General features: G+C 37.1%; 1 protein-coding gene across 1 annotated transcript in view; it reads left to right on the forward strand.

Moving 5' to 3' along the window:
* FAM91A1 (family with sequence similarity 91, member A1) overlaps positions 1 to 19162 on the forward strand; it is a gene marked incomplete at its 5' end in the record, with an annotated part of 20754 nt that extends 1592 nt beyond the window's left edge. Inside the window, 21 exons of the mRNA XM_010185886.1 lie at positions 271 to 328; positions 2083 to 2150; positions 3114 to 3227; positions 4295 to 4385; positions 5295 to 5357; positions 6438 to 6544; positions 7274 to 7312; positions 7425 to 7537; positions 8432 to 8550; positions 8971 to 9083; positions 9280 to 9366; positions 10122 to 10254; positions 10943 to 11091; positions 11564 to 11698; positions 13024 to 13137; positions 14038 to 14110; positions 15369 to 15518; positions 16014 to 16121; positions 16387 to 16510; positions 17532 to 17601; positions 18986 to 19162. Of these exons, the coding sequence (XP_010184188.1) occupies positions 271 to 328; positions 2083 to 2150; positions 3114 to 3227; positions 4295 to 4385; positions 5295 to 5357; positions 6438 to 6544; positions 7274 to 7312; positions 7425 to 7537; positions 8432 to 8550; positions 8971 to 9083; positions 9280 to 9366; positions 10122 to 10254; positions 10943 to 11091; positions 11564 to 11698; positions 13024 to 13137; positions 14038 to 14110; positions 15369 to 15518; positions 16014 to 16121; positions 16387 to 16510; positions 17532 to 17601; positions 18986 to 19162 (2205 nt within the window). The remainder of the gene's footprint in view (positions 1 to 270; positions 329 to 2082; positions 2151 to 3113; positions 3228 to 4294; positions 4386 to 5294; positions 5358 to 6437; positions 6545 to 7273; positions 7313 to 7424; positions 7538 to 8431; positions 8551 to 8970; positions 9084 to 9279; positions 9367 to 10121; positions 10255 to 10942; positions 11092 to 11563; positions 11699 to 13023; positions 13138 to 14037; positions 14111 to 15368; positions 15519 to 16013; positions 16122 to 16386; positions 16511 to 17531; positions 17602 to 18985) is intronic.
* Between the last annotated feature and the right edge of the window lie 5987 nt (positions 19163 to 25149).

Below are 25149 nucleotides of genomic sequence, written 5' to 3' on the forward strand. Positions count from 1 at the left end.
TTTGTATGAAAACGTACAGGATTTTGTTTATTATTCTTTCAATAAGCATTTTTCTTGGTAAAGCTTACATTAAACAGAAGTCTCATTTTTTATGTATTTAACTTGCTGTGTCATGTTTAATCAAGTAGTTGACAAGTTTGATAAGGTAAGTGACTTTAATAGATAAGAACAAAATGAAATTAAAACTAAAAAAGAAAAAAAAGGCAGGCAGAACTTTGGACCTGCTTTGATAACTTTTTTGTTGCAACTAAGTTTTCTTCTTTTTTTAAGGATATAATGAACAGTGAGAAAAGCTATGATTCATTACCTAACTTCACTGCTGCTGACTGTAAGTATTATCTAGTTGCATTACTGCGTTAATGAGTTGGAAATAAGGAGCTTCTGAAAACGGATTTGCGAGCATCTGTTTGCTTTAGCATAAGCATGTGTATGAAGGTGTAGAAGCACTTGAATAGTGATATTAAGGAGTGTGTGCCCTCCATAGTGTTGTGTACCTATGGTCAGCACTGGAATTGGGCTAGTTTGAGTACAGATAGGCATGTGCAAAACCTTGTGCAGCTGCTGACCTTGCTTGTGTTGCGTTCCTGTTTGCTTGAACTTCTAGGTGGAAAGTCTTAACTGACTGTTGTGCATCAGCAGGCTGAGCTGTTGGTCCTTCCCTGGTGCCTTTTTTTGACATATGTTGGGCAGAAAGCTTTGGGAAGACACTGAAAGGCTGTTGACATTCCTGTGAATTAGCATCAGTGTGGATTGAGGGATGACGTGTGAAAAGAGAGCAGAGAATCTGGTATTTTATGACAATCCTGGATGTGCCAGATGTTTTATCCTGCTTTCTATTAGGCTGTTGTGAGTATGGGATGGAGGGGTTAGGAAAGCAAAAACGTTGAACCTGGTGGAGGAGAACAGAGTAAGAGCAATAGACTACTTGTAAGTCTTATAAAGCAAAATGTGAACTGGTGGCATAGGGAGTGTGTTAATCAAACCTGCCACTGAGAAGTTACTTATAGCTGAAGACTTTATTCCTCATGAATTTATAAAGTTCTCTTTAAGGATAATGTGTAGTCAGGTGAGGAGTAGCCTGCAGCTTTTGAAACAGTGTTTTGTTTTCTTTTTAAAGGATATTGTCAGTTAACTGTACTGGTTTGTACCTATGTAATGTTCACACTGGGGAAACAGATAAGGAAAAACACTTTTCCTCAGTGCCAGGTAGCAGTGTGAAGAGAGAAAGGGCTTCCTTGGTTTTTGTTTGTTTGATATTTCTTCCACCCTGCCCCAGCAATTCTGTTATTTTAACAACAGCTGCAGGTCAGTGACCGTAGTATAATTAAGTTAAAGATCTTTATTAACATTTCATCATAAAAACTGGTGTCAAACTAGGAAGTTGAAGTTAAAACTGAGAACATGGGTTAAAACTAAGGAGCAATTTTGCAGTCTCTGTCTGTAGTTCCTTAATGTTTGAAGGCTAGAGATTATAAAATTAAATTGGGATTCAGTGTAACTCAACTATATCGTAATCATCTCTTAGATGGCCTTTTGAGCTCTAATGGGCATTGTGCTTTAGTGGGCATGGTGGTGGGTTGACGGTTGGACTTGATGGTCTTGGAGGTCTTTTTCAACCTTAATGATTCTATGATTGTAACTCTTAGTTTAGAGTTCTAATCCAGTGTGTGGTGTGGGCTTTGTTAGAGGGAAGAAAAATTATTGACCAAAACCTGGTACAACTTTAGTCCTGTCAATTTGAAGCATGGTTATTACCTGTTGATGTGAATGCAGGAGAGGAAGGAGTTGGGTTATTTTCTGCTGCCCTGTGACTGGAATGATATGACTTAATTTGCTTTCTTTTTTTTTCTTTTTACCCTGTACAGAGTAAATGAGTGGGGGTGGATTCTGATTTTAAATGCTCATCGTTCTCTGTTAAATTGTTATAACTGAATTTAGTGCCTATAACTACTACTTTAGTTTGGAAAGAAAGAGTAATTAAAAATATTATTATAGAAGTAGGTCTGATTCTTTGAAGATTGTTTTTATGTATTTTCAGTTTAAACCTCCCTTAAGAGAAATACAAACTTACTTATTTTTCAGGTCTAAGACTTCTTGGTATAGGAAGAAACCAGTATATAGATCTAATGAACCAATGTAGGTCTTCAAAAGTAAGTTTGTCTTTAATTTCCTCTCCCTTTCCTTCACCCTTTCCCTTCCCCTCCTATTACTTCATAGGAAGTGAAGAGAAGAATAACTTTGTGGGCTTCGTTAGTTTGTGGATAATTATTGAGTGTTACAAAGTGTGTTTCTAACTATATTGTGTTTCCTGAAGTTAATAAACAGCTATTTAATTTAAAATCAAAGTATACTAAAGAAAAATACATTCAGTGCTGTATTTTTGGTGATGGTGGTTTTTGTGTGGTGGTTGTTGTTGTGGTGTGTGTTTTTGTTATTGTTGGGTTTTTTTTAATCTTACATTTTCAGAGCTATATTTACTCTATGGCACCAGATTAATGTCTCTTGGCCAGTATAAACATGGAGTAATGATACTGATTCTGGAAGAATTATTTCATATTTCTATGGGAGCAATTGAAATCAGAGTTTATTATGGGACAGTCCTCCATCTAGGTGGAGTTTTTCTTTCTTGGACTGACATTCTCTGTACTTTTTTTCACCATGCTTATTGAGAATGTGGGCTGCTTTGTCTGCTGAAGTAAATAAAATAAAATAGGTTACTAAAATATTGGGGTTTCTTAACTTCTGTAAAATACCTCACATATATACTTCGTTCGCTGTGCTCTCTTACCTGTTCACATTGGAAAATGTCATAAATAGTTAAAATTTGGACTTGATCCCGATGCGTTTAAATAGTGTGGTTTTTAATTGGTGACACGTATAATACGGATGAAAATATGGGTTTATGGAAAGATTAAGTGTCAGATGTAAATATTTTTTTTCACATTTTCGTGCGATTTGAGAGTGAAGAGAGACTTTTGCAATATAAGGCTAATACTATTTGTGTGTGTACTTGAAATAGATGTTTGTAAGAATCAGCTTATATAAAGCTAAATGGCTATCTGCACATGTGAAGTGCTCTTTATTACTATCTCAAATGGACTGTACCACTGCAGAAATTTTTCAGAAGGAAAACTGCTCATGATCTGTTACCTGTGAAACCTGTGGAGATCGCTATAGAGGCCTGGTGGGTCGTGCAGTCTGGTTACATCACTGAGGATGACATCAAGGTATTTTAGCACGGATTGCGTCTTTAATTTTGGTTGAATATTTATAGTCCTTGAAATCAAGGGCTTGCATTTGTGTATAATATACAAAGATTTTGTTGCGGGTTTATAACAACTCTTTTATGGAAATAGAAATTTGAACTAATGGAAATTGGGATGTTGTCTTTGTTGATGTATTCTGCCCTATCCCTCCTTTGTACTTCCTGCACAGTGTACGGTGTTGAGGTTGTTTCATGTCAGCCAACCTGTGGTAACTAATGTGCCTGATAACGTGCTTTGTAGGGAACAAGCAGCAAAGTATGTTGTCTTAAATTTCACGTTTAAGCCCTGACAGCTCTGTTTTGACTGAATCTTCACCTTCACCTTCAGTGTAATTAGAATCAGAATGTTAGTGCACTTTATTTGATTTATATTTTGATTGTTTCTGCTTCTTGTGTTTCACTTTTTTTCATTGTTTGCACATGGAAAAGATAAGCTGACTTAATGTTTCATCCTCGTTCTACTTCCATTCTTAGTTTCTTTTTACAGTCAGCTAGACATTTGATATGGATTTAATTCCTTCTCTAAGTTTTCTGTTTAGATTGGAACATATTTAAAGTAGTGATGGAATTTTTTTTGGCTGCTATTTGGAATATCTTGGGCAGTGGCTACTTATATTCTGATTTCCCATCAGCCCAGAGTAGTTAACCTGAAGCACATTACTTTGATATTGCAATGGACCTCTTTCTAGAATGGTTCCAGTTGCATGGATATATATTCAGTTTGGAAGTTTCAAAGAGAAAAGCTATTATACGGTGGACTTCACTTGCCAAATACTTTTGCCAATTAATCACTGTTCCTAGACCATGCATAATTTTATGCGGGGATAAGTAAAAAAAAATATTAAGTCTTTAACAGGAACTGCAGTGAATTCTTTAGTGCAAATATTTTGATTAAGAACATGGGATCCTTCCTATATTCTTATATTACTTGTGACTGATTTAAGGCTGAAATGTTTGGAGGTTTTTTGAGTGGTATTAAGTTGCATAGACTCATTTCTACAAAAAGCTAACATGATTTCTTTTGCCTAGATTTGTACCACATCGGAGAAGTCTGCTATTGATAAGATAATTGATTCAGGTCCTCAGCTTGCTGGTTCATTAGACTTCAATGTAGTTCACAGTAAGTTTTTAATGAACATTCTTCTTCTGTTTGTAGGTCTTGCTTAGTAAATTCTAAGCCTGTCTGAAGACTAGGAATAAAATGAGATGTAGGCATCTGAAGCATAAGAGGAGGTGGAGGAAAATACGTGAACTTGTATAGACTGCAGCCTAGATCTTGTAAATGGTTTAACAGTGATCTGTTAGCAACTGTTGCTCTGGTATTGTTTGATTCAACAAATTCTTTCATTAGAAACTGTCAGTAAATATTGTGGGGGAGGGCAATGTAGATGAGGACAAAAGAAACTAAAATTAAAAATGTCAGAGTTGGTAATCCTGGGTGGTAAAACTTCACTCCTTGCTTTTCAAAGAAGGAGGGGTTTTGTGATTTTTGTACTGTTTGAGCACCATAAAAATGGGGCTTACATCTAAGAGGCTGCCTTGTTTCTTAAAAGTCTGCAGCTGTTACTGAAAAATGGTGTGCATGTGTCTCCCCATTTCCTTGTAACAAGTATTAGATATAGACAAATCATACTAGGCAAGGGAGTACAAATTCACTGAAAAACTCCTTGATGATGATGAAAACTAAGTTAATGTTCAGACAGACATGCAATCATCTTTGTCAAATGTAGCTGCTTCGGTCAGTGGTCATTCTGTGCTGTCCTGAAAGTAGTTATAGAGCTCCAAGTGTACTGCATCAGACTGCAAGTAAAGAACTCTGGGTTTAGGGTGACAGCTGTTTAATATCAGATGTGTTTATTGATCCATACATTGCAAAGTAATATTCTATGATGGACGTTATTACAAAAAAATACTTTAAATTCTGAATTGGTTAATGGGAAGTGATTCTGTGAAGTCTACTTTGTATCATTAGTACTCTGGAAAATGTGTTTTTTTTTTTTTTCCTAAAATGATGTTTTTATTTATAAAGGTTTGTATAACAAAGGATTTATATACCTTGATGTACCGATATCTGATGACAGCTGTATAGCAGGTAAGTAAATATTTAATGGTATTGTACCTGTATTTTCTTTGTTTCGTTTCAGTTATCACGTAGTTCTCAGTTTTGGAATCTGCTTGTTTGTGCACATGAGTTTGCTTAATCAAAACATTTGAGCTATGAATTTTTTTCCTGACTAAATGTTTTCAACACTATTAAAACATTGTTTTTATTGTATATAGGATTTATGTCAACTTGAATTCTTGGGTTATTTCGTATACATATTTAGGGAAGAGGAGATTCTTTGAGTCATGGCACAAATTAATAGGTACTGTCCTATGTAGCCCTCTGTCTGTAATGAAGAAGAGCACAGAAAAACGTGGTTACCTTACCAAAAGGACATGGGGTTTTGACTCCTGTTTTCTAGGCAGATGCAACTTTTTTATAGATACCGGTTCCATCCTCCGTGGTCCTGTCGCCTCAATTATAGTCATGCGTGGTATCTGGGGACTACGTAGGAGCTTGAAGTAGCACAGCATACAGCTGCCCTTTGAGCAACTCATTATGCTGTGCTCGGTCTCGGGGGTTTCTGAATTCAGTATAATCTGCAAAGACAAATTGCTTGGAACCTGGTCATGCAGAAGTACCTGTCATTGCTGGAGCAGAGATCAGTTAAGTGAAAATCCTCTAAATACAAGAGACTTGCTGCTTTGATAATAGCTTTGGGAGTCTCAGCTCTGAAGTGTGTGGGTGGGGTGGATTTTTTGTGTCCCACTCCAGTCAGAGCCATGATTTAATCTCAGTCCACATTACAAAATCATTTTACAGGCTGAGTGACTGGAAATTATCTGTAGTGGGTGGGGTGGAGACTACAAAGCTATGATGTAAAGTAGAATGGGTTTAGTTTTTATACGAAAGCACATTTATAACCATTACTTTTCTTAAGGAGTTGGAGAATTTGAAATACCATGTATACTATCTTTAGGCTTTTTTTCTTTGTGACTGGAAGATCCTCAAAATTACAGGTACCATGAAAACTAAACAAGCATAAATTTATTTTTCTGTTTTTATGCCATTTCAGTTTAATAAAGAAAGTTACCAAATTGTAATTTTGCAAGTAATTCTTCTTTTTAGTGCCACCCCTTGAAGGTTTTGTGATGAACAGAGTGCAAGGTGATTACTTTGAAACACTCCTGTACAAGATATTTGTTTCCATAGATGAACACACAAACGTGGCAGAGGTAAGTAAAACTTACTCAGTGTCAGGGAGATAGGAATACTTGAGAGGGCCCAAAGGACACCGCTGAAAATACTTAGGGCTGAGATATGGATCAGTATAGAGTGATTTTATTTAGAGAGATTGACAGGCTTAAGATCAAACTTGTTTATTTTATCTTGAATGTAACTTTTACAGTGCTTCAGGCTTGAAGGAGTACCTTCAATTCAGTGAAACAGTTCCATCAGCTGGAATGAATTGACAGAGGTGTGACTAATGTAGGCTATTTTATACAAGCTAGAAGTGAAAGAGTCTGTTTTGGTAGAGTAGAAAAGTAATATTTTTTTCTTTCACTGAAAACATGCAGGGTGTTGGCTTTTAAGTAGGAATGTAAATTTTGCATGAATATTTATAATTGTAATATAAGAAGTAGGTTTTCATAAGGTCTTATTCTCAAAATGTGGTGAATAAGCACCTGAAAAATGCCCATTAAATATATCCAGGATTTGTTTTCCTCTTTGTGTGTCTTCTGATATGCATGATTAACCTAGATTAACCTAGAAATGACACAGTGGAAGAGAACTTTGTATTTCTTCTGTGTGCTTTCAAGGGGAACAATTATGAGACTTCATCCCCTTATTTCATCATTTGAAAATAAAGAAAACCAACAGAAAGATGCTGAAGCCCACAAGTGTTGAATTACCCTGTGTTGTTAATACTGTATTGTTGATTCTTCTTTCCTTTTTTGTTTTAGCTTGCAAATGTCCTAGAGATTGACTTATCTTTAGTAAAGGTATGTGTGTATAATGCCTCTGTTGGACTTGATGTGGAAAGTTCACTATCTTGCAAACTGGTTTTTCATCCAGCAGTTGCTTATTAATGCATATGTGCTGTATATTCTTCAGAATGCTGTGTCCATGTATTGCCGGTTAGGCTTTGCTCATAAAAAAGGCCAAGTAATAAACCTGGATAATCTTCATCCATCATGGAAGAATGTTCCTTCAGTAAACAGACTGAAGTAAGTGTCTTAATTCTTTCACAAGGCTTATTTTTCTCATTGAAGGGAAGGCTTAGAACCAGAATCTGATTGTGAAGCTATTGGTTGCATTCTTTGACTTCTGCAACAACAAATCTCACCTGGCTTTAGTGTGTGTAAGGACAAGAGTACTTGATCCTATTTTTAGTGTGAGGATAAGGGTGGTAATTTAGCCTGTAAGTTCAATGTGCTACTTCTGTTGCTGTTACTTAGTGCTGGCCTTTTGACCTTTAAATGCCTAGTTGCTCACTTTTGAAGCAGGCAAATGTACATTTGCCTTAAACTCTTGGGGCGGGAGCAGCTGTTGCTGTGGTAGTAGAGAGACAAGGGCTCTTGGCACTGCTGTCAGTGAATACGTACATTGCTTGCTTGCTTACTGTTAGGTACCATTGCAGTTCTGTCACTGACATTCTCACATATTTGTGAATCTATATCAAATCCTGAGAAAGTGTTAATACCAGTCAACAAAGGGTCCTTCAAGTTGCAGTGCCAAGTTGCATTAATTAAGAAATTCTAGACACTTTTAGTTCAGTGTCTATTAAGACATTTGAAATGACTGCTATGCTTGAGTTTTCTTTAATACTAATGCAGACTGTGAGAACAAAGTGAATTAGATTTTTTTTTTCTTTCCATTGAATTCTTCTTCAATGATTATGGTTTAATTTTTCAGATCTTTTTCAAAATCTGATATTTAAATAAACTTTGTTGAAAGTAAAGCGGGACTGAGGGACATTGAGCTTGACTGATTTAGGGCTTAGAGGTATTGAAAGGCATGTATTGGGTATGCCTATGCATGAACTACTAGCACTGGAGGGCAGAGATACTTCTCTGGTGCTACAGTGACCGATAGATGTGGATTTTAATTCACATTAATAGGAGTACATTGGACCCTCAAAAGATGCTGCTTTCATGGGACAGTGGGGAAAACAGAAGTCCTATACAGGAAGCTGGGTCATCAGCCACAGATACAGATACCAACAGTCAAGATGATCCAGGTTAGCACTAACACTAAATTTTAATATGTTAGGGTCAAATATTATATTTCTAGAATGTTATAGGGTGTAAAGGGGTCTAGAAACAAGTAAAACACAGCTTGTGTAGATCCTTTTTTCATATAGAATATGCAGTGGGGGAGATGGTGTCTACTTCTTGGTTTAAAATTCTTTAGCCAAATAGCTTTTTTCTAAAGGTGAGGCTTATCTGTATCATGGATATCAGTTGATGAAAAGATACCAAATTCTCAATTAAGACAATCAGTAGTTTAGTGGTGATAAGGGAATTCTGCTCCACTCAGTACTGCAATAGCTAATGTGGGGTTTTTTTTCTTTCGTTTTAAAATAGATTTGACTTAAACTTGAAGATTTTATTTTAGTAAAACAAATGAGATCATATATGTTCTTTTTGTCCTCTATTAGCTGAAACAGCCAGTGTGAGCAGCCTGAATCTGTCCAGTGGACACACGAAGCGTATTGCCTTCCTGTTTGATTCTACTCTCACTGCCTTTTTAATGATGGGAAATCTTTCACCAGTATGTCAAAATTGTTCAGTGTATTATGACAAGAATAAGTATGTAAAAATACTTTAAAATACTTTGACTTCAATATAATACAGCTAAAAGTGTTTAAAAAAATTGTTTGCTGTTAGGAAGTGTTTTTGCTTAATAAAAGTTTTACTTGCCTGTTCCATTCTCAAAGAATTAAGATGATTTTGTTTTGTTGTTCCAGAACTTGAAGAGTCATGCAGTCACTATGTTTGAAGTTGGGAAACTGTCAGATGAGAGTCTTGACAGCTTCTTGGTGGAGCTAGAGAAGGTAATATGTTACATGTTTGACCAAATGCTTTGTCAGCACTTGAAATGTTAAAGGGACAAAAACCCCACAGTATTTTTATTGTGTAAAACTTCTTATTTAGCTATACAGTGATAAGAACAAGCACCTTACATACCAAACCTAAGTAATTCAGTTAAAATGTTTCTTATTCATGGCATTTATACCTCTGATGACTTTCAGGGACACACTGTGCAGATATATGAATGTGGTGAGACAATGAGCAAAGTGCATTCATGACCTATATTTGCCTGAGTCTGTGTGCATTAGGACTTGGTCAATGGAAATCACTTTTCTTTTACGAAGGTGTTAATATTTCTGAAAGTCTGCACATTATTTTTGTAGGAAAATTTGACCATTATGTGCTGGAATGTTGAAGTTATCTGCCTTGTAAAGATAATTCTAAGACAGCTGTAGAATTATGTGGGAGGACTGCTGTTAACTTCTGTACCATTTTATACCAGTCAAGATGACTGGACATTTAAATCCTTTTACCTAAAGACTGGGTTGTAGTTATCATTTATAGATGTTGCTTTTATGTACTTTTTTGACCATTTGACTAACAACCAAGACTTGCTTTTCATTAATAGTTGCTGTAGGTCGCCTTTACATATAAACTGCAGGGCTCTTACTCAATTACAGAGCTTTAAATGTCGAACTTGTTAATCTTTCCTTTTGTGTAATTGATGCTTGTAGAAACAGCCTGCCACTTGTATGCATTTATGGTGTTTCTTGTTTAGGTTCAAAGTACAGGTGAAGGGGAAGCGCAGCGGTACTTCGATCATGCACTTACACTGAGAAACACAATCCTGTTTTTGCGGCATAATAAAGACCTAGGAGCACAAGCTGCACAACCTGATCAGCCAAATAATGGTACTGTGAACATGTTTGTGGAAATACATCTAAGTTTGTATATTTACCTGCTGTGGACTCAGCTTTCTGATTTAAGCTGCTATTTAGGAAACCAATTTGTATTCTACTTGTTTAAAAATACTTTGAAGCCAGAACATCACTTCTCCATCATCCTTGGAGCCTGTATTACAGGGTTTCTCTGTTGAATGACAGATTTGGTTGCCAAGGCTTGGACTTAGCATCCAAAGCAACAGATTAAAGTGTAATGATGGCAATACAGATGAACTTGAGGAAAAGCCTGGTTTCAAATTGTGTGCTTCTGAAGACCATAATGAAGGAGTCATTGTTTATTGAGAGTTATTCTGACAAAGAAACATATTCCAAGTCATGAAAGGGAGTGTATTCTTCTAATGGAGGATAGATTTTTAAAAAAAAAAATTTTACTTAACTTCCTCAGTATCTCTGTGCTTATTTCCTGGGAGCAGTTGGTGAAGAGCAAGCTGTAGTTCTGTGGCAGACAACCCTGTATGGCTACATTTAATAGAATTATGTACAGATTTATTAGAATTCACCCTAATAATTTAAAACTTATTTGTGGAAAATATTGTATTCATGCCTTAGCAGGAGAGAATGGAAAATCTGAAGTCATATTTTGGGTTGTATGTTCCATCTTAAGTGATAATTTAAGAATCTTACATTTTCAACATAGGGTTTCCCTTGGACCTCTTACGATGTGAGAGTTTGCTCGGCTTGGATCCAGCTACCTGCAGCAGAGTTCTCAACAAAAATTATACTCTGCTGGTTTCCATGGCACCACTCACCAATGAAATTCGACCTATTAGCAGCTGTACACCTCAGGTGAAAAAATACTGCGTTTTTTCCCCCCAGTTTCTAGTAATAAAAGTCTTATTAACAGTTTTGGTTTACATATATCTGTTAGATGTCCCTTTTAAAGTGACTTAATTATTGGCATATAGAATAGTATTGCAAATCATCTAAAAAAATGTGTTTAGTGAGGAAGAATGTGACTACTTAGTAAATTAAATTTAATTTATTGTCAACTTACATGTTCATGTAGAGGCAATAACAGATATTTTGTTCTTGAATTTATGTTCATAGAAAATACGTTACTATGACCTTTCTATGAAGAGTCTTGCAATAATGGGCTAACTACCTAGATTATCATCCGCAGCAGAGTAATACATTTGAACTCCTATACTGCGTAACTAGAGTTATATTTCTTTAAAACTGCTGATTCTTAAATGATACCTGTACATATAACAGTTGCAATATTAAGATCTTTTTAATTTTTTGAATAATTTCTCTTCAGCATATTGGACCTGCGATACCAGAAGTCAGTTCAGTTTGGTTCAAGCTGTATATTTACCATATAACTGGACAAGGACCACCCTCTCTGTTGCTCTCCAAAGGAACGCGTCTTCGAAAACTTCCAGACATTTTTCAGGTAGCATATACATGGATTTATTCTCCTTCCCTTTTCCAAACGTTTCAAAGGTACACTGTACACTATTTAGGGATCACAGTTTAAGTCAGAGGTACAATTTATTGTAGATGAGGTACCTTATTAGAAGCAAGCTTTATGTGGTACTTGGTTTGTTTTCTTTCTAGGCTCAGAAAAAAGGAATGCTACTTATGTCTCTCTTCCTGTCACAATGTGACTGCAGTTTATTTATTGCCACTCCTTTCAATTTTAGTATAAAATGTGGTACTGCAGTCATTGTGCATTTAATTTTGTAAGCCCATTCCTAGAGTGTGTTACAAAGATGTAGAAGAGCTATATCAGAAGACAGAGATCTAGTATATTGTGCTCTTTCTAGTATCATACAAGAAAGGACACGTTCCTTATAACTTTGCCTGGTCACTTCCAGTTTATCCACTGTAGAAATCTGTGATGAAGTCTTTGAAGTTCTAGATTGTAATTCTTCCTGCCGCTTAAATGATGGAATAATTTAATAACAGTTGGACAAAAGGTCTCCCTAGCCCAGTAGCCTGTCTCTAGCAGTGGCTGGAAGTGAAAAGAATAAGCACAACATGTAATACTTCTGTTCTTTCCAGACCTGTCTTATATTCTGATCTGGAACTTCCTGAACTTTGTGATTGTGTGTAAATAGAATTTGTGACTGAGATTCTTGTCTCTGCAGTGATCAGTTGCTCTCCCAAATTCCTTCCAGGCATGAATTCACCTAACTTTTTAGCATCCATACAGTGCTTTGGCAAGGAGTCCCACAAAACAGCACAGGTGATCAACTCATGCCTGAAAGGCTTTGGATGCTGCCTTTTCCCATTCTGTCTGAGATACTAATGAGGACAAATGTGCCGCAGAGGAGCACTGTTAGGTATTCTGTATACCAGGCAAACCTGGGTGGAAGGGGCCATTGCAACTTCTAAACTTGCCTGAACCAAAAATCATTGTCTGTTGACTTTGATTTGAGATGCCACAGACGCTTGGCAGTGTTTGGGTCTTGCTGCTCACAGTAGAACTCATAAAATAATATTGTTCAAATCCGTAGTTGCAGAGAGACCTTTAGTGACAGATATCTCCTGCTCAAAATGGCATCTTAACTTTGAGGTTGGCAAAATTCTGTCTTCACCAGGAATATGAACATGAGTATAGCACTGTAGAGCTACCTAAGTATACACTGTACAGTTGTAGTTACCCATGGTAACTTCCTAATTTTAACAATATGCTAATGCCTAATACTAGTATTTCACTTCATGTGCTTGGATAGTCCATTACTACTGTAAATACTCTTCATTTCTATCTTCTAGAGTTATGATCGCTTACTAATAACATCCTGGGGTCACGATCCAGGAGTTGTTCCTACTTCAAATGTGCTCACAATGTTGAATGACGCTTTAACGCATTCTGCTGTTCTGATTCAGGTATGGAATGCTCTGTACAAACGATGAAAGCGTTCCTTATTTTTTGAGTTAAGCTGTTACGTGGTAGAGGAGGATAAGAACGTAGGAGAGCTAAACCTGTGCAAGAGCTGAAAAATACATTTAACTTCTGTAGCCAGTGGTGCTGTGATTCAGTGGTGGTTAACTGATGGGCTTTGTATCGAATGCATATTATGTATGCATTATTGTGTTATGGGCAGACATAATAGAGTTTTGCTAGCTGCAAATGAGATGTGATTGTGATGTTGGGAGTGGAAACTGGAATGAAAGTAAAGAGGCCACAAACTTTTTAGACAGGAGTTGTATAATGTAACTGAAAGCATTCAAGAAATGCACTTTTTTGGAGTACTTGGTATTTAGCTCTTACAGTGAAGTATGAGCAAAACACGTTCTTTGTCACAAACAGCAGAAATAGAGTGGGTTTGTCTATCTGGGAGAAGTTCAACTGAACTCAGAAATAATAATTCAAATAAATATATGTATAATATTGTAAGAAACATGAAATTACCAATTCTCAAAGGGCCGCTTGTGACATCCTTGACTGCTCAAAAATGTGCTTTACTTAGGGGTGGAAACTCTATTTTGCTCCAGAAGTGCTCAGTGATTAGGACATCCTTTTATAACCAGTAATTGGAGAGAAAAATTGCTCCTCTTCACTAAGATTTAACTTCATTGTGTTTACTCAAATGTATTTTTAGAGGGAAGGGTGGGGTATTTTATTTAATTACTCATTCCAGCTAAGCAAGAACTTTGATGTCTAAATGTCTCTGCTGATTTATTTCATCAACTCGACTGATACTCCTTAAAAGGGAGCACAAGTAGGACTAAGCTAAAGCTCTTGAGAGTATTTTTCTGTTCCTAATTCAATTTCTTGATGTTCAGGGGCATGGCATGCACGGAATGGGAGAAACAATGCACATACCTTTCCCATTTGATGAAGCTGAGCAGCAGGGAGGTAACTGACTGTCTTTAATGTGATCTCTACACCACCATATTTAATTTCATTACACATTAGCTTGTGCAGTAAGATTGCCATAATCCTTTTAATACAAATTTTCCTGAACTTACGAGTCAAGTTAGATGAGAAAATGGAAGGAATACTTAAATGGTTGACAAATTTGTTCCGAGCTTAGAGATAGTGTCTTCTCCTTTCTGTCTTCTCTGTCCTAATTAGAATGTGTTTTCTGGCCTCTCTTTCCTAGCACTGATGTAAAGAAGTAACTTCCACAAACACCTCTGAAGCTTTCTTTGTGCATACTTGCTTATTAAGTAGCATATTTAGTAATTGCATAAATAAATCTTCCATATATTCTGTTCAGCATCTCCTAACTGTAAGACAGATGAGACCAAAACTGAACAAACTTATCTTGATTAGTAGCATTAAGGACTATTATGGAGGTTTTTTTATTCCTGGAAGAGCTTTACTAGCAAATATCTCTTATTCCTTCGAAGTCTACCTTGCTCAACTGATTCTGAAAGGCAGAAATTAACATGTTCTGAAATACTCCTTGATGAGTAGAACAGAAGTTGAGGCCATAGCCTTCCCAACTGAGAGCTGTCATAAAAGTATGAATTTCCAGATATGATATCTAAAGTTATTTAAGCTACCACTTAGAAAAACCTGGGCCAACTAGAAGTAAAGCTAACTTCCTAATTTAATTTTTACTAGATTCAAAATGAATTACTTTTATATTTGCTCTCTCTGGGTTGTCTTCTTTCGACTTAATGCTAGATGAAAAATCTTGAAGGCAGAATCTCCAAGTTCTAGCATGAGCAACTCAACGTTGAAACTCCTTGTTAACCTCTAATACTGTATTCCAATTCTTCAGAATTTCAGATATGTGGGACATGTATCTTGTATTGAATTTGCCATAAAAGACTCTGGCACTGAAAGAGCTGGACATCTGATTCCTAGCTGAACCTTGCCATCTCTGCTGTCTGTATGTGTCTGTGTGTGAGAGAGATCGTCTTCTGTTTGTATTTTCCTTTCTCCTTGGCTCTTTTACTGTATTGTAAAATACCAATTAGTGCTTGGTTTGGGAAGACCATGGTCACTTATGTGTTAAATCAGATCTACCAATGTGATCACTAAGATGGAGCATTGCAAGAGAGAAGTTCAGATAAAAAAACTTAGCCTGGGCTAGAGATGAACTGTATGGTTGTGGAGGACACTTCTTGTAGAGTAAGCTGGAATATGTGTTGTTTTCTACTAGACTTCTCTCGTGTGAACATGGGCATTCATACAGCTTTAAAAATACTGAGAAACAAAGTAGACTTGCAGCATTTTTGTGGCTATGTCACTATGTTGAATCCTTCAAGTCGGCACGCTAACAGAAAGCTGAGTGATGCATCTGATGGAAGAGGTTAGTTACCAATAATTGTCTTTTTTTTGGCTGTATTCCTTTAATTTTGCATATGATCAAGATGAACAAAGGATTAAATTACTTGATTTGGAACTCTACAAAATACTGTCCAACATAGATAGGAACCCATTTCAAGTGTAAGACTGTTGGCAGTAGGCTTACTTCCTAATTCTTCATTACTAGCTCAGAAACAGCAAATAGACTGAAAAGTCACTGGACTAGAACAGTCAACAGAAGAAAAAAATAATTTCAAAACATTAAAAGTAAATTGTGTCATTACTATATGCCAGAACTTAATATTTCATAAGTGTGTTGAGGATCCTTAAGTGACTCTTTAGTCCTAAAATGAGTCAGGCCCTATGTTTCTCCATATCCCTTCCTCTGCTCTTATAGCTGACACAAGCTTTGCCCAAAGACTGTACATGTTCCTTACATCAGATGGTAAATAAACTTTTATTCATCTACATGTTTATGTAAGAATTACTTTATCTTTAGGAGAGGCAGAACTAGCATCAGGATCTGATGTAAATGGGAGCACAGAATCATTTGAGATGGTAATAGAAGAAACCTCAATGGATTCTGCAGCCAAGCAAAGCCTTGAAGGTAAAAATGTGACAGATGCCTTGTATTCAACATTTTCAGTCCAATGAGATCTTCTTTGTAAGGATGTGAACATGTTGTTGTTTATTGTCTGGGACAAGTGCAATGCTAACTGTTCCTCCTTAAAATTCAAATTTCCTTAATTTTTTGAGCAGTTCAATAAATAAACTGACTTAAAAAGTATGAACTGCTCAATGGATCCTGATTCTGGGGTCAACATTCTTGCTTTGTCTTAAAATTTGGTTGTCTCTTGGTGTTCTTTCTGTAGTACCCACGACAGAACTGGAATGGGTTCCCCTGGAATTATGCTTTGGCATTCCACTCTTCAGCTCTGAGTTGAATCAGAAAGTCTGCAGGAAAATTGCCACACATGGATTATGTAGAAAAGAAAGGTGAGAAACCTGTAATTTATCAGCTACAGGTTTAACAGGTTGGATGTGTTATGTCCAAAGCTTCTGCAAAAAATTATACCTACAACTCAGTGACTGAAGGAGCAGAACTGAGCTAAGGTTCATAGAGTACCTAATTCTAGTGTGTAAGGTGGTTGCTTTTTGGCTCATAGATACCCACTATAATGTACAATATAGTAGTCCTTAGTTGTGGTAATACTAAGACTAGACTATTTTTATACTTTCTACAAGACAAAAATTAATTCTTTGTGGCAAACTGTCTATGAACAGAGCAAGGAAAGAAGTAAATTTGGGTACCTTCGTACTCATTTTTCCTTCCTAGCCTAGTATGGGCTTGCTTTCTTCCTCCTAGTCATTTGCATGGAGGTGGAGGGAGAAGTTTGCTGCTAATTCTTTGATGTAGAATGCTTTTAGCTCTGGAAGTTTTCATTACTAATGATCTCTTAGTTGCTAAGTTTAGTCACTGCTTATGATGGAGTGTTTTACTGTAGCATTTCTATATGAAAGATTACTATTTTAACAATGGGATTTTAGTAGTGGTTTATTTTTCTTCCTAGGGCATGATTCTAGATACCAAAAATAAGACTGCTTGAAAACATGGCTTAAGGATTTTATTGTGGCAGTTGACCTGCTTTTTAAGTGTGTCACTAATCTGCTTCTTGAAAGTCATGTTACCAGACTGTCCTAGATAAGAATGTGACATGATGAAGTCTGATATATTAATATCTTATGTAAAACAGCATTTTTCAATTGCAGTAGTTTCACAGTAGTGTGGTATAAATGGTGTGGAAAACAGCATTTAGTTGACTAGACTCAAGAGCAGATAAGTCAAGAGCCTCTTCAGTGATGACAGTATTACCAATTTTTCTGTATAAAAGCTTGTAATTTTGTCACACGATGTTAGGTACTGTTAGAGTTACTCGTGAGCAAGTTACTGTGGTGGTACTTCACTGGTAAAAATTTTGTGCCTTGGACATAGCTTCTTCTCTTTTCTTTTTGACAGCCTTCAAAAGCTCTTGCATTCCAGTAGAAAGCTGTCTCTTCAGGTCCTTAATTTTGTTCATTCATTCCAGGTAAGGAGCAATAATCCAGATGTAAATCATTCTGTGCGGTCATCCCTTTTTTCCCTCCTGCTTTCCATTCTTAGGTATATAGAAACATACATGGTTTATTTGCTTTTTCTTGAAATGGTAACTATTAAAAACACTATCAACCTCAAAAGCTACTGGTAGCAAAAAGTGAGTACTTCTCTATCCCTTTTCTAGCCTTATTTAATACTTAACTTCTGTGGTTGCATCTTGTGTGTAATTGGTTTCATTGTTTTTTATTGGACTTGGACAGCAAAATTGTTCTTCATTCCTCCTGTTGTAACACAGCCTACCCTGCTGGTTACTTGGTTGCTTTTTAGGTAAGTTAGGGAGTTTTACTGCAAACCATGGATATGCTAATATTTTGAGATTTTATCTGCATTTTGAGTCAACTGTGTTCTCTTAAGAAAAAAAATTCATTAATATCTATTTCATAACAGTTGCTTTCTGGACTTGTCCTAAGATCCTCTAGAACTTGGTGCTGAATGAGTATAAATAAGTAAAACTTCATACTCTGGGAGGACTTTTTTTAAGGTGAAGATAGAGAATAGGGGTCTTGTGTAGCAAGCAAGGAGGAATGCCAGCTCTGCAGCCTGCTATAATTCTGCATAGAAGTGTAAGCTAGCAAGGCATGACATGGAATCTGCTTAGCTGCTTATATATTGTGATGCTTTTCTCTAAAATTCTGTCTTTTCAGTAAGGTAAAGAACTTGGAGATTACTTAACTAGGCAGTGTTATGGATGGTGTGATCCTGAAACTGCCTCTTCATGAGGATGCTGGAGATTCCCAGTGGATTTGAAGTCTTGAAACCATCTATCAGTCTCAAGCAACTCCTGTCCTAATCTCTTAAGTTTTATCTCTGGGATACACTTTTCTTGGTGATGATCATAGAGAGGAAAAAGAAGATGCTGAAGTGATTTTTTTTTTTTAAGCTGAGAAAACCAATCTTCTGGGAAATAAAACTACTCAAAATATAGTCAAGTCAGTGCTTCCAAATATATGTTTATCTCTTAGCACAGCATAGGATAAATAGCAGTATGCTTGCTGTCCTGAAGATTTTACAGCTTTACATTCATTTTGCTAGGTCTTTACTTCAATTTTCAGCCTGTGGTTTCCTTTAAGGTTTCTTGGAAGCCAAGTAATGAGTGCACAGGTGCAGCTGAGGCAACTGTATGCTTATTTCGTGCTTCCCTTTGTTTCTTCTGTTTTAGCTGCCATAATGATTTGGTATTTATTGAAGTAAAGTAACATACTTCAGAAACACTAGGTGTATTTGCAGATTAGATTAGCCTGTCATGTTCTACCTGTTACATCCTTCATTGTATGTCTTATTTTTAAGACACTATTTTTTCTTTCTCTTTCTTTTAGGAAGGTATTTCAACACTGGATCAGCTCCATGATGCTGGTTCTTCAAGTTCCCCTTTGCAGCCTATTTCTGCAGATCTGGGTGTCCCACTTCCCGCCAAGAATCTCATGTTCAAAGAAGGTGTATTATCTGAATGGAACGGATGGTCTCCTGCCTCAGTTTTTTTCAACCACACCTAAGGAACAGGTCAAATAGGGATTCTCATGCATTGATCACTAAATGCCTTTCTTCTATTATGGTTAATTCCTAGTGCCAACCACTAAGAAGTGTACTGCTGCTGCAGCATAACCCGTGTAAAAGTAGTGTTACAAAAATGTGTTGTGTTGCAGTATTGGGGAAGTGCTTAAACCGTCTAGAACTTGTTACTCATTACTGCATATCTTGCTGCAACAGAGAGCTTTTTAGCTGTCAGCACTATTTTTATCTTGAGACAATCTTTCTTTTATAACTAAACATGCCCTTTCTAGGCTTTCTGATGATTGTTAAATTTCTATGCTGCCACCACAAAATTGCAATAGTAGTTTTCTATGTTCGTTACTCAAACATAAATCCTGTTTAGTTTTGTACTGTATTACTGAAAATCTTTCTATATAAAGGTAAGAGATTTGGCTCTTCTTCTGAAAGCTCAGTGATACCTACTGTTTAAAAAAAAAAGGTATCATGGTGATGTGGGGCATTAAGAATTGTCGAATTCTGTAGTTCAGCTCAACACTAGGGCTTTGACAGATCAGTACTATGGGAAGAGATTTGATGCTTACAGGAGGCTGAGTTCGTGCAGAATTAAAGGCCTGCTGATGACTTGAGGCTGCTTTGGAGATGAGTGATACGCTTTCATCTCTGGAAGAATTTGATAGGTGTGGAATTATGGAAGGGCTAAAGGATTGGCTGTGTTCATGAGCATCTTCACAATAATGGATTCATCTTGCTCTTTGTGTGAAACCAGGAGCGTCTGAGACTCGATCACACTGGGCGTTGGTGCCTCATTGCTATTTGAAGCTGGTGATGATTGCTGTGGCAAAACTCCTGACGTCCTGAGTTGAGTTTAAAGTTGATAACAAGATCTGTCCTGTTGATTAATGTTTGAAAGAACTGAGCTTTTGATTTTTCACATGACAGTCATTAGCAAAGGAAGATAACACCAGAGGATGTGTAGGCAGAGACTTCTCTGAATCTGTTTTTCTTGAGCAGCTGTTGATTATGACAAACATTAAGTGAGATGTTTCATCTAAAATCATGTTCTGGCTCTATTTGTAGGGGATGATTTTAGAACAAGAGATGTAAAATGTTAAGACTTTTAACCCAGCTGTCTAAAGTACTCTGCCAACTCTCTTCTTTACTGGAATGTCCTTGTTTAAATAATCATAATTAAAAATGAGACTTAACCGTCCTGTCATTACTAGCCTACAATACGTAATGAACCAAGAATCTGTGGCATAGATGATACTGAACAACAGCAAGGAGAAAAATGGCAACACTTGGATTTGTCCTGTTCTGTATGGCTGTAAGAAAAAACACAACAGAAGTCTGAAAAGGACAAGCACACCACAGTGGGATGATGCAGTGGCTTCAGCTACAACTGTGAAAATTCAATTCTCTTTTTTTTCCTTTGCTTTATAGACATTCCTGAAGTGTAAGTGTGGGACTTCCACTCTAAGAAACTAGAAGTCTATAGTACTTCAGTTTGCTCAGTGCTGCTTTCTTACATCTGTTTTGTTTTTATTTTACCAACAGCAGCTGAGCTTAATATTCTGCATATATTAGAGAGTTAGATTATCTATAGAAAGCTGATCATTTACACTACAGTGATTTTTGTACTGGGTGTGCATACTCTCCATAGCGGTTTTTTTAAGTTGCCTTATTTCCCTCAAAATAAATTATAGAGGAATTAGATGTCAGTCTGCTAGAAATGGCAGAGGAAATACACTATGAGAATTGTAATGTGGAGATTAAGCCAGTATCTAGCACTGTAGAGGAACTGAGCAGTAGGTGAATGCTTACACTTTCAGTACTGTAGATGTTACTTCAAGTGCCATGGTCTATACTAGTGCGTCAAGTGATGATAGTGCAAGTTGTATGGAAGTTTGAAAATGGATGAAAATTTCTTGTTCTCACTGCATATTTTTCAATGTTAACTAAGTGAAGGATACCCTCTGTTATTTAGGTTGTCTAAAGTAAAGTTTCTAAATAGAAGTAGTCTGCTCTTCAGAGTTCTTTAATACCCATAAATCTTACAGTTAATGGTGAGAATTCCAGATATGTTGCAGTTTTTTTAGAACTCCAGCCACTCTAATTTAGGTGCTTCAACACTAGTTTAGGAGCTTAAATGTTCAAGTCTGCATATCTGAAGTTTACTGATTAGATTGCAACCAAAGAAGTCCATAAAATACCTGAAACTCGACTACAGCTCCAGTGCTTGGGATGGTCCAGAGACTTTACTCAAAGTATGTGACTTTTGTTTTAAATATGGTATAAAAAAAAAAAGAGATCTTGAAGATCTTCATAGCAAAAGAATCTATTTTATATTGTATTGCAAATAAATACAAATTAAATCAATTTCTTTTCTTCAGGTAGTTTTATTGACAGTGGGGAAAATCACATGCATTACACATTGCAAACCTGTTTTGAGTTTCATCTTCAGCAAGTTTTTTGACTTGCAGAAGAGAGATTGGCTTTGTGCTCTGGCACAACGCAAGTAGCAGTCAGTCCTGAAGATGTTCAGGAGCGAACTAGAAAGTGTTACGTTTGTTTTCAGGTTTTTTGATCGTGACTTATTATTTCACAGTTCTTTTTTCATTTCCTTCATTGTTCTCAATTTTTCCTTTATTTTCTTGTTCAGTGTTACAAATGGTTTGTATTTTGAAGGTTTTAAAGTACGACCGTGGCTGAATACAGTTGCGCTCTTCAAGTGTGACATTGTTAATATTATACATTGAACTGTACAAAGTCTGTGTTCAATTAAATTATTGGCACATGTAACAAATGTTTACAAATAAACTGTGGTGTAGGTCAAACCATATGCAGAATCCTTCACATGCAGTGGTTTTCTTCTTGGGCACAGCACTAAAATGTCACTCTGTCGCTGTAGTGCTCAAGACTACCAAATGTTATCAAAGAACCTGTTTCCCGTGTTGATATGATTCTGCAGAAATGCAGCTTTATCAGTTGAAATCTCATATTTTTGTGTAGTCTTTTCCATACCATGTGCTTAACCTCTGAGGAGAAGGGAAAGTACAAGAGGATGGTGTATGCTTTGTCTCCTTCAGCCAGTCTAGACCTGCAGTGTTCGATGCTGGAAATTTCAAGACACATGCATATGTGGTGTCTTACCAGTTTTCTTTGACTTCAGACGTTTTTGACAAGAAACTTGGAAGAAATCAGGCCAAAATTGTTTCTTTAAAGTAATCCAGACCGAGGATTCATCTTGGCAGTATAACTGCAGAGAGTCTGTCTGTCTGATTCCAATTTGGAAAAGAAATGCAGACCTAGATGCTAAAAGAAACCTAATAACCTTTTTTTCTTAGGTTTAAACCTTCCTTTATTCTGTCTCAGATTTTCTTGAGAATGTGTAACTACCTTTTTTTTCCCCTCCTTTAGTCTTCCCCATGACCACAAGTCCTTTTGTTCCACTGGAATACTCCAAATGCATGCCTCTAGCTTTGTCATTGTGAATAGAGCTCAAGGCCCTTTTTGGACCACAGGTGAAATGCATCTGGTTTTATTGTTCAGCACTTAAAGCCAGTATTAATCCACACCCCCACCTTATCCTCTGGAACAAACCCAAGCTTTTTAATACTTCTTGAAACATGTTTTGGGTGACTTGGATAATCGAGATCCACTTGCTTAGGAACTGATGTTGGATTCCTGCAAATTAATGAAGACCTAATTTGTTTAATCAGTGTCTCTACATTGTGGATCTATGTCGTGTATCTCTAGGTTCCTGCTCTCCATCCTCTGCTTTCCCCTCCACGCTCCCAACCACTCAAAGAAAACTCATGTTCTAGGTCCAAGCAGAATTGTGATAAGGCCTCAAAATAGGTCCACAGGCAACTATTTTTCTCCTAATAGCTTTCTGTACTACAGCAATATAATTTCTGACAGTTGCTTTCCCCCAACTGACCCTGCAAATGATATACGGAAAAGTATTTTGTGGGTTTTTTTGTTGGTTTTTGTTTTGGGGTTTTTTTTGTTTGGTTTGTTTTTTTTTTATTTTCAATTAAGGCAGTCAAGTACTGTTAGCAGGCTGCCCAGAGGTGGTGTGCAGCTTCCATCCATGGATGTTTTCAGAACAGACTGACTAAAGCTCTGAGCAACTTTATCTGACCTCATGGCTGACCTTGCTCCGAGCAGGAGGTTGGACTAGAGACCACCTAAGGCTCCTTTTCAACCTCAATTATTCTATGCTTCTGGTTATAAAATACATGAAGTGATTTTATACACTTGTTTTTAAGTAGGGCAGAGCTAGAATGCTAGACAAAATTAAAAATATGTGTTTGGAGAATACTAGTATAGCAGAACATAGAGCCAGTAATCTAGCACAACTCACTTCTGTGAAACTATATCGTTCATCACTACTGAACTGCCAGCATTAGACCAGCTTTATGAATGTGGTGTTAGTGTGGTACCAGCTGCATGGGAGCAAAGGAGCCAGTGACAAGAGAACTTGATAGCAACAAGAAGACTGGGGCTGGAGCCCAGGGCAGCAGGAAGGTGCAGAGGTGAAGAGAGTGGATGGAGATGGAGGTGATCAGATGCTACAGAGCAGGAGGGTGATGTTGCTGAGAAGGGTAGCAAGGAGGTGTTTGGCTGCAGCAGCTTGTGAGTTGTTGATGTGTCTCCAGGTTCTCTTGTACCTGCTGGTGCATGGTATGGGGTGATTTACTGTTTTTCTCGTCCAGCTGCACTGAAGGGATTCTGTGGCCTCAAGCTCTGAGTATACTCTGAGTATTGCTGCTGAGAAATGGACCACACTGCTTCAGCTGTGGCTTTCTGGCAGTGGTGAGTTTTCCTTTATGGCTCTGTTATGTAGGTCAATGCAGGAAGGTTTTTTGGTGGTTTCTGGGCAGCTGACTTGATTTCCTAACCTCAGAGGTGGTGCTTTTTAATTGACTTTTCTGTCCTATTGTGTATGTGTGTTTTGTTTTAGTTTGGTTCCCCCTGCCTCCATGTGAAAGACGGAAATACTAATGAACTGGGTGCATCCTTTATTTCTGGATGTAATGTGCCTGTAGGAGACAACCTAGTTGAAAAACAACCCCATGAGAAACTGTTAAGAGATCTATTGCAAGGCTTTCATAGGTTGTTCTCTTGTGTCTTTTGAATTGCTTCTGCGTTGTATGAATCAATGATAGCATCACTTGAGAACAGTGGTTTCTGTGTTTCTGGTTTCAACCTATTTGCCATTTTGTTTGTAAATTACAAGACTTCTGTGGTTTTACAGTCATAGGACTTGAACTTGTTTTTCCTGGACTGTAGCTTTTGCTTGCTTTCCTTCTATAGACAGAAAATCTATCACGTTTTCCATGATGCTCAATTTCTTCTTGACGTTTTGTTTCCTGCGGGTTTTTGCACTGCAGCCTCAGCTCTTTCCCTGCAGCCAGCTTATGTGGCCCTCTTGGTTGCTTTACATGGCGCTGTTGCACTTGGGCAAAATCTAACCTTGAATCTCTACTTGTCTTTCCTGTTATTAATAATGCTCACATGGGTTTTCCCTTTTCTAAAGCCTTTGGCAAGCTGAAAGCTTTCTTTCATTGCAGTTACTGCATAAAATCCCATATGGAGATGAGAGGGATCTGTGGCCCATGTGTACTGTGACAGAAAACAAAGGAACATGAGTCTGCTGCTTATGCCATCTGTTTGAAAGGTAGCATTGCATACATTGATAGGTCTAAATTTCTGTGAGTTATCTGGGCTGTTACTTCCAAGAAGCTGCCGAGTTCAGACATAGATTCAGATATGGGCTCTGATTGAATGATTTGACATGGCAAGACACTGTTCCGTGGTTTCTTCAGTTTGTAAGTGTGTTTCTTGAAAAGCTGCAGGACAGAGGGGTCCCTGGTCCTGGAAAGAGATTTAGAACAACAGGAAGTGTTAAGTCAGTCCATCAGGAGTAAAATGTTCCATGTGACATCGATGCTAAACTTGCAGTGATTCATAAGCTATTTTGTAA

Source organism: Mesitornis unicolor, unplaced genomic scaffold, assembly GCF_000695765.1.
Source record: "Mesitornis unicolor isolate BGI_N332 unplaced genomic scaffold, ASM69576v1 scaffold9666, whole genome shotgun sequence".
Classification (NCBI taxonomy): Eukaryota; Metazoa; Chordata; class Aves; order Mesitornithiformes; family Mesitornithidae; genus Mesitornis; species Mesitornis unicolor.